General features: G+C 36.4%; 4 protein-coding genes across 5 annotated transcripts; 2 read left to right on the top strand and 2 right to left on the bottom strand.

Annotated features, from left to right (window-relative positions):
- Positions 1–1,937: 1,937 nt before the first annotated feature.
- Positions 1,938–4,222, top strand: LOC142526278 (large ribosomal subunit protein uL23-like). 2 transcript variants are annotated; one of them, XM_075630565.1, is made up of 4 exons: positions 1,938–2,008; positions 2,120–2,150; positions 2,738–3,104; positions 3,965–4,222. In XM_075630565.1, the coding sequence occupies exons 2-4, from the start codon at positions 2,135–2,137 to the stop codon at positions 4,047–4,049; spliced, it is 468 nt and encodes a 155-aa protein (XP_075486680.1). In that variant the 5' UTR covers positions 1,938–2,008; positions 2,120–2,134; the 3' UTR covers positions 4,050–4,222. The 2 variants fall into 2 exon arrangements, with proteins under 2 accessions (XP_075486680.1, XP_075486672.1); XM_075630557.1 differs by having other exon boundaries at positions 1,944–2,008; positions 2,095–2,150.
- A 536-nt stretch (positions 4,223–4,758) lies between these two features.
- Positions 4,759–9,020, top strand: LOC142526271 (diaminopimelate epimerase, chloroplastic-like). The gene is made up of 9 exons (XM_075630544.1): positions 4,759–5,124; positions 6,176–6,343; positions 6,850–6,920; positions 7,219–7,276; positions 7,451–7,630; positions 7,729–7,813; positions 8,061–8,120; positions 8,307–8,380; positions 8,602–9,020. The coding sequence occupies exons 1-9, from the start codon at positions 4,831–4,833 to the stop codon at positions 8,716–8,718; spliced, it is 1,107 nt and encodes a 368-aa protein (XP_075486659.1). The 5' UTR covers positions 4,759–4,830; the 3' UTR covers positions 8,719–9,020.
- Positions 9,021–9,389: 369 nt separating this feature from the next.
- Positions 9,390–10,985, bottom strand: LOC142526264 (uncharacterized). The gene has a single exon (XM_075630530.1). The coding sequence runs from the start codon at positions 10,635–10,637 to the stop codon at positions 9,558–9,560; it is 1,080 nt and encodes a 359-aa protein (XP_075486645.1). The 5' UTR covers positions 10,638–10,985; the 3' UTR covers positions 9,390–9,557.
- Positions 10,986–11,371: 386 nt separating this feature from the next.
- On the bottom strand, positions 11,372–14,208 carry LOC142526254 (WAT1-related protein At2g37460-like). The gene is made up of 8 exons (XM_075630519.1): positions 14,037–14,208; positions 13,385–13,652; positions 13,073–13,135; positions 12,863–12,979; positions 12,516–12,756; positions 12,267–12,428; positions 11,924–12,075; positions 11,372–11,783 (listed from the first exon to the last, which is right to left on the bottom strand). The coding sequence occupies exons 2-8, from the start codon at positions 13,594–13,596 to the stop codon at positions 11,549–11,551; spliced, it is 1,182 nt and encodes a 393-aa protein (XP_075486634.1). The 5' UTR covers positions 13,597–13,652; positions 14,037–14,208; the 3' UTR covers positions 11,372–11,548.
- Between the last annotated feature and the right edge of the window lie 1,363 nt (positions 14,209–15,571).

The following is a 15,571-nucleotide window of genomic DNA, read 5'->3' as shown; positions in this document are numbered from 1 at the left end:
TAGATTTTAGTACTAACCACCTCGGCCACTCTTTACTTAAAATATATAGTTGACCACTTCACGTGATTAGTGGGCCCATGGGACCGTGAAGCCCAATCGGATCCTTTATTTCAGGCTTTTTTAAGAAAGGTCCAGATAGAGGACAAGGTCAATTATATGCAAGTTTTTATTGTAAAACAACCCAAAGGTTTGAACCCAGCGGGAGGTGGAATTGCCGTGACGACTTTGCTCTGCTAAATGAATTTGTATAAATAATCTATTTTTTAGTATTTGTTTTTTTCCTAAATAAATTTCTCTTTTATTTAGTCCAACTTGTGGGGGTGGGGTGGGGTGGGGTGAGGGTGTTAAAATGTGAAGAAATGAACTGAAAAATTCTTCAGTGTTGTTCGAAAATTGTCTATCAGAAGATATGAATATAATTATTTATACAACAAGCCCAAGTAACTGTTATCCAAGATTGGTACTCGAGACTTGTATCAAGCTCCCGCAAGTTCATATACACAACTATCAGAAATTCTATCAAAATGATGTAAGATATCTTAGCTCACACCCTCTCACGTCCAATAATAAACATTTATAGCGTGAATTTTACAAGTTGCCCAACTTTGAGCAGTCCAACACACAACGGTAGGTCTGTGCTCTGATACCATATTAAGATCGAGACTTGGACAATCTTCTCATTTGAGTTAACTTTTTAGGTTGAGTTAGAATAACAATTAGTTAGATTTAGAAACCAAGCATCTCTCTTTTGTGAGAGAAGTTTATGTCAAGAATTTGGATTTGTTTAGCATCAGTTGTCTGATCATTTTTTTGAGCTACACACCTCACATGCGGGATGAAATACATTTAAGTAGTTAATAATATAGTTGCGATTCGAATCCGTCAAGCCGTACGGTTAATCAAAGCACGAGGTTACCATATATCATATTTAAAATGATTTTTCGTAGTAGATTTTAAAAACCTAAAATTAAATTCTTTTACATGTTAACTATTATATAAATATATATCATTATTATGGAAAAATAAATATTTTAGCCCTTTTATGTTCGGCGGGGATCGGGAAAACTTGATCTCTCGAGGTAAATGTTACTCGGGCTTTAGTTGCTTAAGAGACCCAATAGTTGTGGGTGGGTTTGGACCGAGCCTTATGTCGCTCCAGTTTCTTCATGAAAATGATTTTTTTTTAACCAATTAAATTTATTTCCCCATTTATATGATTAAAAAAAAAACATGTCACGAAAGTTTTGAATCATGCAAATTAAGTGAGTAGTTGGGACACTTTCAAAATTGCATTATGATATATATATGTATATATATATATATATTATGTATATGTATATGTATATGTATGTATGTATTTCTAAAAATGTGATTAATATTTTTCCTTTGTACAAAGGTGCATGGAAAATATTACGCAACTTGTTTTTGAGTAGGTATTGTATCCACTCTCGAATACAGTGAAAATAATATTTTTAATATAAAATAAAATTTTAATTTAAATTAATATATATTTAACAATATTTATTCATAACACGGCAAACAAAAAAAAATTATATCTTTTGTAGTGTTAAATAATACTTGAACGTAAAAAAATAATAATTTTCATAGGTCCTACGAGATTATATTGAAAATCAGCCTAATAAAATTGACAAATGAGACTTTTTCACATAAATTTTTTTTTAAAAAATATTTAAACTAAATAATTTATGTATTGAACACATTATATTTTATAATAATGTGAGTAATAAAAAAGTGATTAATGAATATTTAATTACAGTTAAAAGTTGTAATAAATATTTTCAGCAAATTTTAAAACTATTATATATTAATAATATGAAACTGGAGAATTGTGGTTTTAAAATGCGCATAAATTATTTATTTATAAATAAAGATATAAAATAAATAAATGTTAAGAAGGTCACGTGCACAGCTCGTGCGCCACAGTGGTATAAATCACTTGATTCAACTCCGCCTCCACAAACCCTAAACCCGCTGTTCTCTAGTTCAGGTACGCTCTTCTCGCTTACGCATTTCTTTCGAATTCGAATTTTTCTGCTCCACGCCTGTGATTTTACGCTGATTTACGAATTTTAGGTTTATCGATCGATTGAATTTGCAGGTAAGGCATCGCTAAATGGCTCCCGCTAAAGGTTCGTGTTTATCCAGATTTAATGAATTGATGTTTCTGAAATAGTATAAATTGTGCATTGTAAGATTCAATTTTTGCGTCCGCTATGTTTACCGGAACGTTGCAATAGCTTTTCGCGTTCACCAGGATCACTGTAATGTTTTCGTTTGAGATTCGTGTAAATTGATTGGTGTTTATCGATTTGTATTTGTTGTCGAAGTGGCAACGATTATTGATAATATTAACATTTCGTTGAGGAAACCCCCCATGAAGTTTACTTTTTAGGAACTATAAGAACTGGGTCTTTAAATTTTACATTTACCAGTGAGGCCCTCAACCTTGAGTGGGCACTGAGACCAATATTTGCCTCCTGTTCTTGTGCATGTTTATTAATGAAAAAAATAAAATGCTGCATCAGTTTGATGTCAGTGACTGTAGGTAGCATTTATGGGTTGTTTTTCTTATTTAAGATCAATTGTTATGTATTAATTTGGATGTTATGTCTCTTTTTTTTTATTCATTGCCTTGAGGAATGTGATTTTAATTTAATGGAATGTTGAGGATGGCTGTTTTTTTGTTGATAGTTTTACCTTTGCACTTATGCTGCAGCTGATGCAGCAAAAAGGCCAGACCCAAAGGCTCAAGCCTTGAAAACTTCAAAGGCTGTGAAATCAGGTTCAACAACCTTTAAGAAGAAGTCCAAAAAGATACGCACAAAAGTTACATTTCATCGACCAAGGACATTGAAGCAGGACAGAAATCCCAAATATCCACGTATTAGTGCCCCTCCCCGCAACAAGCTTGACCATTACCAGATTCTGAAATATCCACTCACCACTGAGTCTGCAATGAAGAAAATTGAAGATAACAACACTCTTGTATTCATTGTTGACATTCGTGCTGACAAGAAAAAGATCAAGGATGCAGTCAAGAAAATGTACGACATTCAGACCAAGAAAGTCAACACTCTTATCAGGTATTTACTGATTTGATTGATTTTGCTGCTAGCTTCATCTTATGCAGTTTTTCTTGGAACCGCTAATTGAAGAATCAGTGTTCTTTTACTTGTTTCACCATATTGTATTACACCCATGGTTTGAATGTATCTGAAGTTTTCCTGCCTTTGACATAAATTAGTCATTGGTTTTTTAAGAATAACTGGCAAATCCTTGCTAAGAAATAACCTTTCAAAAATAAGCTGACTGACATAAATATACCAAAACCGATGGACATTTCGGTCTTATTTCTAAATTTACCCAATTATGAAATCACTCTGTACAATTTCTGAAGATATGGAATTTGGTTTAAGAATACTCATTTGAATGCTTCAACGGAATTATGGTTTATGATTGCTATGTTGATCATCAATTTTCTTTGTGGATTGACAATCCTTGGATGCTAAAAATTAAGAGGGTCCTGCTTTTCACTATATAATCATTTGAATGCTTTTAATGGAATCATGGTTCATACCTTAATCACTTATCTTGTGAATGGATGGATAGTCCTTGGATGATAAAAATAACGAGGGTCCTTTTGTTTCATGATCTAACAGTGATAAACCAATAGGGCGTGGCATAGAAGTATTGTTTGTGAGTTATTGGATGCAGAGCGCGGCACCTTCTAAATGCGGCACCTTCTAAATGTTTTCATCTGTGTTAATAGTTTCCAAAATCTAAACTATCTGACTCGTCTTGCTACAATTTGTATCATAATTTGGTTTTTGTTACAATTATGACACCTGATGATATGTTGCCTTCTACTTATCGCTTGGCTTTTGCAAACGAGTGAACACATGCCTTCTTGTACATCTAATGATTGTTTTTTCTTTTGTTTCAGGCCGGACGGAACCAAGAAGGCATATGTTAGATTGACTCCGGACTACGATGCTTTGGATGTCGCCAACAAAATTGGGATTATCTAAACAATCTCCGGATCTCCCCAAGTTTTGTCTTTTTGTTTGTTCAATGGTCACTTTGAATTATGTGAATTTTAATGCAGAACCATCTATTGTTTTCATTTAGACGTCGGAGAATCAGATATGGTAACTCGTGTTGGACCTTCTATTAGTTTTAATAATTATTTATCATGTTTTAGAATCCTTCTTTGCTGATGATCAAGTGTTATTAAACTATATAAATATACGAGAATTTTATTTATTAACTGATAGAATCATAAACTCTGTTACCGTAACGATGTATTGTATAGACGGTAAACAATTTAGAGTAGACTAGGCTTAATATCTTAAGGAGAAAAAAACTCGAGTCTTGGTAGAATTTTATGTAAGATTTTCGTTTTTAGTGGGTAATGGTAATAATAATTTAGTAGTTTTATCTCATGGTATGTGTTTTATTCGCGGTGGTAGATCTTTTATCTTTTGGGACAGCCAAATCTTCACGGAGAATTGGAGAAATAGATTATTTGGGATTTATATTTAAAAGATTAACTTCGACATTGGATCAAACCAATTTTATTTAGTATAAAGATACACCAATTTTTGTAATATAAAGATAAAACCATTTTGAAATACTAATAAAATGAACAAAATTGTAAAAAGTTAAAGGATTCAATCAAATAAATTTTTTAAGTTTATATTATTCAATTGGTTTAACCAAAAAATCGAAATGATTAAACAAATGTAAGCTTTTAAATTTGCTATTTGACTCGCATGCCTTTTCTCGCTCTCCAACAACTAGCCGACGACAATGGCTATCGCCGCCGCTTCAACGCTGCCGTTTGCCGCCGCCAAACGCAGCCCGCTCTCGTACTCATCCCACCTTTCTTTCAACTTCTTACGGTTGTCGTCGTCGATTCAGAAACCTAACATTCTGAATTCAAACATAATTTCCTCTGTCCCAAACAAACATAATTTCCGCGTTATCTCTGCTATGAGCGTTGAGATCCCCGAGAAGAACTCTCCTACGTCGTTTCTTGATCATAAAGAAAGCGGAATCCTTCATTTCGTCAAGTATCATGGACTCGGCAATGATTTCATATTGGTAAGTTATACAACATCTGTGCGAAATGCGGACTATTTTTTTAATCCCATATTGATTTTGATGTGAATATCTGGAATAAGTTGAATAGAAAGGTTGAAGCTTTTTACTGGTATAGATTTGGAAATAAAATTTATGATATTAATTTGTTGCTGAGGTGCTCAATACTTCTTAGGATCAATTATCAAAATTTTCGGCAACGCTAGGTCATCCCGTATTGGTCTTCCTCTTACATGTTGACTATCTGTTGACTTGATAGAGTTACTGGTGATATCATAATCTATCTTTCTTTGATTTTCATCGAATGTTTGACATACTTGATGGAAATTTTACCCTTACTTTATAATATTAATTTTTTGAAATATCCATATAGAGATGGTAGTGAATGTACCAGGAAATTTTTTATCTTTATTTCAAAGTTTATATCTATCTCAAAGCCAAATTCGTAAATGCATAAAGATAGGCTCAAAACTCATCAATATATTGATGAGAGGCAAGGTCATATCTGTGCGGCAGTGGTGGTCTTTCTATAGTTTCTTTGTTTAAGGCTTCGCTTTCTCGGGATCATTAAATTGAGCTGGCATTTTCATATATCTGATTCTATCGTTCTTTCTTCATTTACACTGGGTGTGGTGACAATGAAGTCCTATCGACTGCCTTCGAATACAGGATCACAATTGGACTCGACCAAAGATGAATGCGTAAAAGAATTTCTGCAGTGATTGACATAAAAAATGATCTGAGAGCTTTATTCTTTCAGTTCATTTTGTATTATTAAATTGAAAAATATTTTATCATTTTGTAATATTAAATTGAAAATATTTTAATTATCTATGCCATCAAGAGGAAATTCCGTAGTTTATTTTTATATCTTTTTGAGCTTCACATAAAGCCAATAATGCATGCAGTACTTGCGAGTTATTATATGCTTTATTGTTAGTTTTACTTTATTATTTTGCACATGTGCACTTTACGCACATTTGATAATCGATGTAGTTTTAGGACTTGTTGTTACGTTTCTAATTGTCATTGTCCGTGAGTACCAATTCAATAGGTAGATAACCGGGATACAGTAGAGCCCAAAATTACTCCTGAGCAAGCAGCGAAATTGTGTGACAGAAACTTTGGCATCGGAGCTGACGGGGTGATATTTGTAATGCCCGGTATCAATGGAACTGATTATACCATGAGGATCTTTAATTCTGACGGTAGTGAACCAGAGGTAATCATTCTTTGATTTAAAATTAACCTGTCTATTGCTGCTTCCTTTTGATTGTATGCAGAATGATGATGGTATTATTTTTTCTCTGAGCATTGGATCAAATGGCATAAAAAAAGAAGTGTTTTTACTTAAACATTTGCTTTAGAAACAATATTTTAGTGTTTCCAAACTAAGTGCATCTGAAGTTATTTAATGGTAAAGGAATATGAGATATTCTATGAATTACCACTTTCAAAAGTCTCCCAACTAAGAACGGAAGGCTTATGGAGCACTTTTTTGTTAGCTTAACACTCGAAGACGGAAGAATATCAAACAAAAGTCCGTTAGTATCACTTTCCCTGTTAGTTCCTTTTCTTGAAGCAAGTGTAATAGATATTTGATCCCATTGGTTCATTAAGGGAAATTACGCGTGTAGAAATTCATTCTGTTTCATCTTTTTCTATAACTTGGCATCTTCATCTTTGTTAAGAAAATGCTTATAAGGCAACCTTTTGTTTTGTTGTCAGATGTGTGGTAATGGAGTTCGATGTTTTGCCAAATATATAGCAGAGCTTGAAAATCTACATGGGAAGCAGAGGTTTGAAAAACCCTTTATTTTTTTGGTAAAAAGAAATTACATTTTCCTATAAACTTCCTTTCCTTCTAATTTATAACCTTAAATTATGCTGGTTTCTTATGGTATCTATGAATTTTAAGTTGACCTTGATCATTACGTTGCTATTTTTGTGGATAAATGAATTCCATGCAGTATATAGAAATTTCGGAAAGTTTAATTTTATGCCGTAGACTCCCTTTGTTATTTTTATTTAGCCATCTCTCTCTATATATCTGTGTGTGTACCCTTATGTAAATGAATTAATTGTTTGGTCTTGTAGATTCACTGTGCATACTGGTGCTGGTTTAATCGTTCCCGAAATTCAAGAAGATGGAAAGGTACTTTTTGAATTTTATACCACACATTCTGCTATTTGAGTTTTGGTGGGTTGTAAATAGTACAGAAAAAAAGTGAACATTTTACTTGCAAAACCTTACGTTTTTATTCTATGAATAGATTTTTTGGCATCATTGCTTTAACTAATTTATTTAGCATTTATTAAAAAAAATCAGGTCACAGTTGATATGGGTGAGCCAATTCTGAAGGGATCAGAAGTTCCTACCAAATTACCTCCAAATAAAAATCAGTCTGTTGTTAAAGCAAAATTAGATGTAGATGGGGTAAGCTGGAATGTTACTTGTGTTAGCATGGGAAATCCTCATTGTGTCACTTTCGGTACAGAAGCGATCAAGGTATTTATTTATTACCTTCACTTGTAACCTGCTCATATGCTCAGTGATGCGTAGCTGTTCCGTTCGCTCCCTCTTCCTGATTACTTTTAATGGCACAGGATTTACAAGTCGATGAACTCAATTTAGCACAAGTCGGCCTCAAATTCGAACATAACGAAATGTTCCCTGCCCGAACAAACACAGGTACGGTGAATTGAGTCTGCCACTACTAGCAGAGATTTATTTCATGTTGTATTTTCCTGATATTAGCCCGTATACTTGCTTAATTTAGCATACTAGATCAAATGAATCCCTGTTATGGTTGTACTTGGCAGGCTATATTCGGAGAAAATAAAACGAGCTGGTCTCATATGTCCTTGTTGTCCATGATTTTAAAACTGTTACATTTATGTGTCACTACATTGTAATACTTTGCCCTGTCGTATTACAGAATTTGTTCAAGTCTTCTCACCAAGTCACCTTAAAATGCGAGTTTGGGAACGTGGAGCAGGTTCATATGTTCTTTGTACCTTTATATTTAGACTTTTATTGTTACTGCTTATGCATATGCGGGCACAATTTCAATCTTTTCAATTACAAATTTAGAATCATCGACTTTCCATATCAGTCTTCCCACATGCTCAGTCCCCTTTTATCCTTCGACATTTTGAAGTAGTAGTTCTTTGTTTTTTTGCAGGTGCAACTCTGGCCTGTGGGACCGGAGCTTGTGCTGTAGTTGCTGCTGCAGTTCTCGAGGGTCGTGCTGGGAGAGTAAGTTCGAAACTGCAATTTTCCACGTTCTAAAGTTTATAATTTGGATTATCCTGAAATAATTTTCGGCATGCAAACTTACACACCACAGATTTAGTCTCAGTTCCTTTAAGAATGAACACTCTCGGTGGCGGCGACAACGACGAGACGACGTTTGGTGTTGTTGCCACTTGCAACATGTTTATTTCTCATGCTTGTCATTTTTGTTTTCAACTAAACAGAGTTGTCGAGTTGATTTACCTGGAGGACCATTGGATATTGAGTGGCGGGAAGATGACAACCACGTCTACATGACCGGGCCAGCCGAAGTAGTCTTTTATGGATCAGCTCCATTATAAGTGGCAATTCTTCATGTTTAACTGTAGGCTTTTGTCATCTGGCCGGACTCTTTAGATGATGAAGCAAGCATGTCTGGTTCTTCTTTCGGGTTACCCAATGGCACCCTAAATTAATTGCTGATGACGTGCGACGCATGGGGTTGTGGTTATGTTCCATTTTGTTGATTCGGCAATAGAGAGAACAAAGGTTATGGTTTTAGTTGAAAAAGTATTGATTTTAGTTTATTATGTGCTCTTAATATTTTAACCATATATTTCTGTAGAACTCAATTAATGTATGATAAGTTTACCGTTGAATCTAACAGCCTTCATCCAGTTCATTTTGCAATTACATTTTTTCTTTTACTTCTTCAGTTCCAGAATTGCCAAAGTTCAAAATTTTCTTGCCCCACATCATTTTGATTCCACTCTGGGTATACATTTGGGGCCTGTCAACCATACTCGCCCCGTGGATTCTCCCTTAACGAAGGGAATAATTATTGAACACTATTTTTTTAACTCTTGGCTTGATTAGTCAAGCTTATGAGAAATACATTGGAGACGAACAACCATTGAGTCGAATCGACACCGTCTCGCCCTCTAATGGAGAGGGGCTAGATATTCAATTATCGCTGAGAGTGAAGATTTTTTCGCCTGTGATCGCACTCGCGAGCCGAGCTCATGAATAGGCATTCAAGCTCGAATTTTGTCCAATAATCCATACAAAAAAGGCCCATTATTTTACATCTCATTCCATTACACATTCTAAGCAAAAACCTCAGCTTTGCAACCAGAGCAGCATATGCATCAATATTCTATGTCACATGAAACGATCTAAAATGAGTAAAATCTATATTTATTCAATGAGATTTCTCTTCTGCGTCATCATACTTGGTTTTCTTGATCCTTTTCATCTCAAACAATCCTTTAACAAATGCATCCACTACCTTTTTCTGTGATTCCAGTATCAGTTCTTTCCTCTTCATCTCCATTTCCCTTCTAATCCCCTTCATTTCCCTTGCCAGCTCCATCTTTGCCCGTTCCATTTTCATGTACTCTTCCCCTAAGAAACTAATAGATTCCACCATCTTCTCCACCGCATCTCTTCTCAGCTTTAAACCGTCCGTGGCGGCGGCTCTGTAACTTGGAGCAACAAAGCTATTGTCCCAATATTCTTGGGTCGGATTTTTCTCAACTCTTTTGCCTCTTAAGCCTGGTGGAAGCATTTCTTGATGAAACCCGTTGCCGAAATCAACGTTTTTGGGGAAATTTTTTGGGATTCCATTCATTAGCTTTCTTGATCGGGAATTTACTGGATTTTCATCCGGAGTCATGTCCTCTTCTTCCTGGTATGAAGGATAATAATTCGAAAGCTTGGTGTCTGGGTTGAATTTATTCTGTTTGACACCACTGTAAAATCCAAAATCGGGACTCGAATCGTTGGTATTCTTGGATTTAAGCTTCGACTTCAAGGAATTATGATCGGGATAAGGATTAGGGTCAATCCCATCACCCGAATTCCCCGGTTTCCTGAGGCCCCACCGGAGGGGTGGTTCCGTTCTCCATAGCCTCCATGTAATCGAAGAAAAACCAAGAAGAAAAGAAGCGTCCAGCCCGGTAAGGGTAGGTGACAGAGCGTTGTTTCTCTGCACGGTAGCGCTGGCGGAGCTTCTCCATCTTGTGGCGGCACTGCGCGGAGGTCTTTCCCGGGGAGGCATCCGGGCAGCGGTTGGCCACGGTTCCGTCACTGCATCCCAGTCCGCTGTGCGGAGGTACCCTCGGCGGAGGGCGTACCATCTCTCGCGGTAGGCATCGATGAGAACCAAGGTTTCGTCTTGGGTCCAGCATGGAGGTGGGAATCTCCGGGGAGCCTTCGCGGCCGTGTCAGCTACCGTGACCGTTACTTCGGCAGCTTCGGCGGCGGTCAAGGCGGATGGCATGGTGCAAGGATATTATAGATCAAGACTGATACTTGGATACGATCCACTGCGGAGGCGCAAGTTAGCAAGGGGAGGAACGCTGCGATCCACGGAGAAAAATGTGGGACAAGATCAGGCCGGGATGGCGCACAGGATAAGAATAAATGAATATGGATAAAAGAGGAGTGCATGTGGGTGGGGGATGGGTGTAATAGCCACGCGGAGCACAATAGCAGCTAGGTGGACTGGGTGGTGGTGGTGGTGGTGGTGGGGGTTGGAATGACGAAGCCTGCTACCACCACCACCGTGCCCCCTTTTTCCACACCTTACCTCACGCTCGCCTTGTGTTATTCATTAGTTTTTTTTTCTATCAAATTTATCCCATAATTATTGTTTTAATTTTAAATCTTTTAAGTTTTAATACCGCAAAATATTTGGATTATTACATGATTTATGATAATATACGTATCTGGTTTAATTTAATTTATTATAGAAAATTGGAGCAGAAATAAAACAGAGAATTCTTTATTTAGAGCAGAAGATTTCGCCCTAAAGACTAAAATATGGGAAGCATTTGGTTGTGTGTTGTTAAAAGACTCAATTTGAAAATACTTTTGTGATTTAATATTTGAAATATGTTTCCTGAAAATTGTAAAAAGAAAAGAACGCATGTTTTTGAATCGTCTCTATTTTATGAAATTAAACGAGTTTGGACAAATTCAAAACTCAAATAAGAAATTATCAAATTAACTGGATATATATAACTCCGATTAAGTTTATTAGAATTGTTGAAATGATTTGGAGCTGGTATATATATTACTGAGATGCAAACAGAAAATGTAAAACTCCATTTTCGGGTCTTGGTTAGAACTCCGCAATTTGTTAGCTGGGATCTCTACAAATGTTTGGCTTCTCTCCGCAACTACGGTGCATCAACTTTTGTTATTCTCTTCGCTTGTTTGTCTCGTGGAATGGCTGCTTGCTTCTTCACATGGATTGGTGGCCACGACTTCCAAATTCGAACACCCGTCGCCTTGTTCATCCAAATTTTTACTTTGCTTAGTTGGTAAGAACTCCAGTTCTGCGATCAAATGGGGCTCGTAGTCTTTCTTTTTCCCCCACACAACGAAATAAAGGCCGATAACTATGATGATTGCACCGACGACTCTGCATGAAGAACGTACATGTGTTTAGCATAGTTTTTAGGGGGACACAACTCGTGCAAGCGAAACCTTTTTCCCTCACCAATGCTTTTGAGATCCAATGAAGATGTACAGAGCAACAAAATGGAAAGTTTGAGGTTTTACCTCCCTAAATACATTTGCTCGGACAATATGAAAGAGCTGAGGCCAGCAACCATGACCATGCTCAGCGGGCTGAAGGCAGTTACGAAGACCGGACCTCTTTCTTTCATTACAACTCCTTGAACATAATAAGCAATACCGGAACAGAATATACCCTGCAATACTTGATTGTAAATGAGACTAGACTAAAATTGTTTTTCTTATGTCGAAATAAGATATTTCAGTGGAGTTCTTGAATTATAACTCTAGATAATCGAGTACCATGAAGACTTCAAAAACTGTTTCAGAAAAATATTTTAATATTCAAGACGCCAGATGCGGAATTTCAATCCATGATATTGCTTACACTGTATACAGCTGCAAGAAACTTGGTATCCCATGCTATGGACCAAGCTGCTGAGTTACCCTTCTCCATAACAAGTGCTACAGCCGTGCCCTCCACAGTTCCCAAAACACATATCCAAGCAGTGAGAGAGAGTTCAGCAGGGTACGTTTTCAAGACAATTGCCTAGAAATACATGGGAAAATTTAGGCTTCGATTAAAGGTTAGTTCATTAATTGCGCATATTAATTAACATGTATATAGTTTCGTTACCTGCAATATCATGAAGCAAGCCCAACTAAAACATCCGGTCGTGATCATGATGGCACCCTTGATTGAATGCTGAAGATTTACTTGGCCATGTTGATGTGCATGACTGCTTCCATCTTTCGTCCATGGCAGACCGATATTCGGGCCTTCTACCAAGGTCATGATCATGGCTCCTGCAACAGTAGCTAGAGTTCCTATTATCTTTGCTTGGCTGCGGATGCTCATTAATCTTATCTTCTCAAGCCTGTATATGTGGCAATTTGACGGATTTTAACGAAATCATCTCTCTTTTTTTTGCTAATTAATTACTTGTACAAAACATCCTAGGACACTTGAACGACGAAATTCACCTGAATATGTATGCCATGACGAAAGTAATGGCGGGAAGAACATTTGCCATGGCAGCCGCAAAAGTTGCTGTCGTGTATTTCATTCCCAAGAAGTAAAGATTTTGATCTATGACTGGCCTGTTATTTATTAAATCTCGAATTTAGTTATGATGACTATTGCAGATGACACACGAAGAAAAACAACTTAAGTTCATATCCAATGGAACTTACTCCAGCAGACTGAGAAGCATGATCTTGGCAAATATTGAGGTAGTCATCTTTGGCCTTATTTTCCTGTCGGACAACACATAATGACCCCTTTAAATTTTGCTATAACCAACGCAAGATCGTAACGATGTACACTTAAAAACAAGTCTTGGGACGATTAATATATTTTGGGAGACGCCGAAACTTAAACCACATGGGAAACTAGAAATTTTGTGAGCGTATAATCGTCTAGGCTCGTCAATGCACTACTTAACATACACATATTCACATTAAAGAAATCGAAAGCGAGAGATGTACAAAGTGAATGAGATTAACTTGTCTAGGGCAAGTGCGAAAGGGGCAATGACAACGGTGGCAACGACATGCCGATAAACTACGAATACATAATTGCTCATTCCTTCGTTCAACGCAGCTTTGGAGATGATATCCATGCCCGCCAACCCAGCTTGCAGGAAAATCACACCTAGGAATGGTTTTGCCTTCTGGAACAAAAGGTGCTTTCTACCATTTGGTACTTGAATGTTCATTGTCAAGCTTAAGTTCTGCTTGATTCCTTGCTGTTCGTTACGTCCCAAATTGACACCTATTTGTACACATTATTAGAAAGATAACTGAAGCATGGGGACAGTAACAAAAAGGGAAAACGGAAATCCCATGAAGCCCTCACGCAAAAACGAAGACAAACGAATGGTTTTTTTTTTATGTTCATCCTATGCAAAACACCATCTATTTATAGACAAGAAATCATTATCCAGCCAGCCATCACTTAATGTTTTGCATGAAGCTTTCCTAATTAAAGAGAGAGGCATCCATATTGTTATGCAAAAAAAAAATATTATCCCCTGCTCTGGAGGGGGGACTTCATAAGTATATATTTGTTGAAAATCATTATAAACCATTCATTTTTCTTGAAATATATACATAAAAAAACATAAGAAAACAGAGCAAGAATATATAACAAGTTTACCTTAAACAACTACTGTCACGCTGTCATTGATTTTGTTCAGTACTGGTTTGTGTAATGTGTGAAAAATTGAGAAGGAGCATTCAGCTTATATATGTGCAGTAGAGTTAACAAGTGGTGACTTAAAAGCAGCCACATGGTTCTCTGTTAATCTTTAATGGGCTTTGTGCATGCACTTCTGATACCCCGGGAGGCCCAGGTCATGGGTATTAGGTGATCCCGAGTCATGGATCAGGTTGTGATAAGTTTTGTGTCAATCCGACAAATAGCCGGGCAAATGAATGCCCGAGACATCATCTCTCCGGGTTACCAGAAGCCCGGGCTTCCAGACGAGTTCCAGGGTAATGGTTTTCTACCCGAGTTATCTCGATAATAGCACCTCAATCGAGTGCACAAGTATGAGATATCTTATCTTGGTAATCATTACTTATAAAATCGCATGGATTTGACAAGACGAAAGGGACAGTTTGATGTGTCAGAAAAGTAGAGTATGAGCAATCATCTTGTTATAATTAGTAAATGAGCACTGAAAACGAAGGTTTTCATTGACTTTCTTTCTATAAACACCAGGTTTGTTTAAACATTAAGGTATTCATTGACATATAGCTTGCCCATATCATTCATCATCTAGAATATACATCACTTATACACCATTCTCTTTGCTACATTAGTTCAACTGCTGACTTTAGTATCAGAGTGGCCACGTTAGACATCTTTCCGGCGCCCATTCACGTGATTATCTTCGTGTTTGTTGGTCAGCACCAGCTTTTCTCAAGAGAAAAATATCTGATTAGGACACGTCTCGTTGTGTTCATCCCTCATCATTTGCATAACCCGACCCGGTGAAATTTCTCTGGCATCTTGTACCCATTTTTACCTGTCCACATCAACTTCATTTCATTTTTGCTTCTCTTTTCTCCAAAACTACTTTTGTAGTTGAATTATGTATATATGTACTACTTCGAATGGGATATAACTCAGTACAATGAAATTCTTATCTATCAAGAAATGATTCTCCATATATTTAGTAAGATATCTATTTGATTCAATCACATTCCACCACACGATCGAATTATTCTGAACGAAAATATATTTTATCCATTATTGTATAATTTTGACTCGATTGTTGCCATTTGATATACATATACATAATTGCATGAGGTGATATAAGTAATTAATTGTCGTTGTGCTTTTGTATTTTTGTGACTTGCTACACGCAAGACTAATAAAAGATTAGAGTTATAAAATAATTATGATAAAAACTTCTGTAAGACGGTCTCAGGGGTCGTATTTTGTGAGACAGATCTCATATTTGAGTCATCCATGAAAAATATTACTTTTTATTGTGAATATCGGTAGGATTGACCCGTCTCACAGTTAAAGATTCGTGAGACCGTCTCACAAGAGACCTATTCATTAATTATTTATAAACGTTAATTTATCATCTATATATCATATATCATCTTATGATCTTATCTCGTTAATCAAATCATTTCCGTTATAAAAAAAAAACACAAATTGATAATGTGTATAACATA

Source organism: Primulina tabacum, chromosome 2 (assembly GCF_025594145.1).
Source record: "Primulina tabacum isolate GXHZ01 chromosome 2, ASM2559414v2, whole genome shotgun sequence".
In the NCBI taxonomy this organism is placed as follows: domain Eukaryota; kingdom Viridiplantae; phylum Streptophyta; class Magnoliopsida; order Lamiales; family Gesneriaceae; genus Primulina; species Primulina tabacum.
The sequence above is the reverse complement of the archived record's forward strand: the minus strand, read 5'-3'. Positions and strand labels throughout refer to the sequence as shown.

What these genes read in the sequence shown, in the direction of transcription:
- LOC142526264 (XM_075630530.1), bottom strand. Translation starts at nt 10,637, where the DNA reads ATGCCATCCGCCTTGACCGCCGCCGAAGCTGCCGAAGTAACGGTCACG.
- LOC142526254 (XM_075630519.1), bottom strand. Translation starts at nt 13,596, where the DNA reads ATGAACATTCAAGTACCAAATGGTAGAAAGCACCTTTTGTTCCAGAAG. An exon ending in GTCATGGCATACATATTCAG is followed by an intron (nt 12,757 to 12,862) that starts GTGAATTTCGTC and finishes CCACATATACAG; the next exon opens with GCTTGAGAAGATAAGATTAA. An exon ending in TTCTTGCAGCTGTATACAGT is followed by an intron (nt 12,076 to 12,266) that starts GTAAGCAATATC and finishes CAAGTATTGCAG; the next exon opens with GGTATATTCTGTTCCGGTAT.
- LOC142526271 (XM_075630544.1), top strand. Translation starts at nt 4,831, where the DNA reads ATGGCTATCGCCGCCGCTTCAACGCTGCCGTTTGCCGCCGCCAAACGC. An exon ending in AATCTACATGGGAAGCAGAG is followed by an intron (nt 6,921 to 7,218) that starts GTTTGAAAAACC and finishes TTGGTCTTGTAG; the next exon opens with ATTCACTGTGCATACTGGTG. An exon ending in AGTTTGGGAACGTGGAGCAG is followed by an intron (nt 8,121 to 8,306) that starts GTTCATATGTTC and finishes GTTTTTTTGCAG; the next exon opens with GTGCAACTCTGGCCTGTGGG.
- LOC142526278 (XM_075630565.1), top strand. An exon ending in AAAGTCAACACTCTTATCAG is followed by an intron (nt 3,105 to 3,964) that starts GTATTTACTGAT and finishes CTTTTGTTTCAG; the next exon opens with GCCGGACGGAACCAAGAAGG.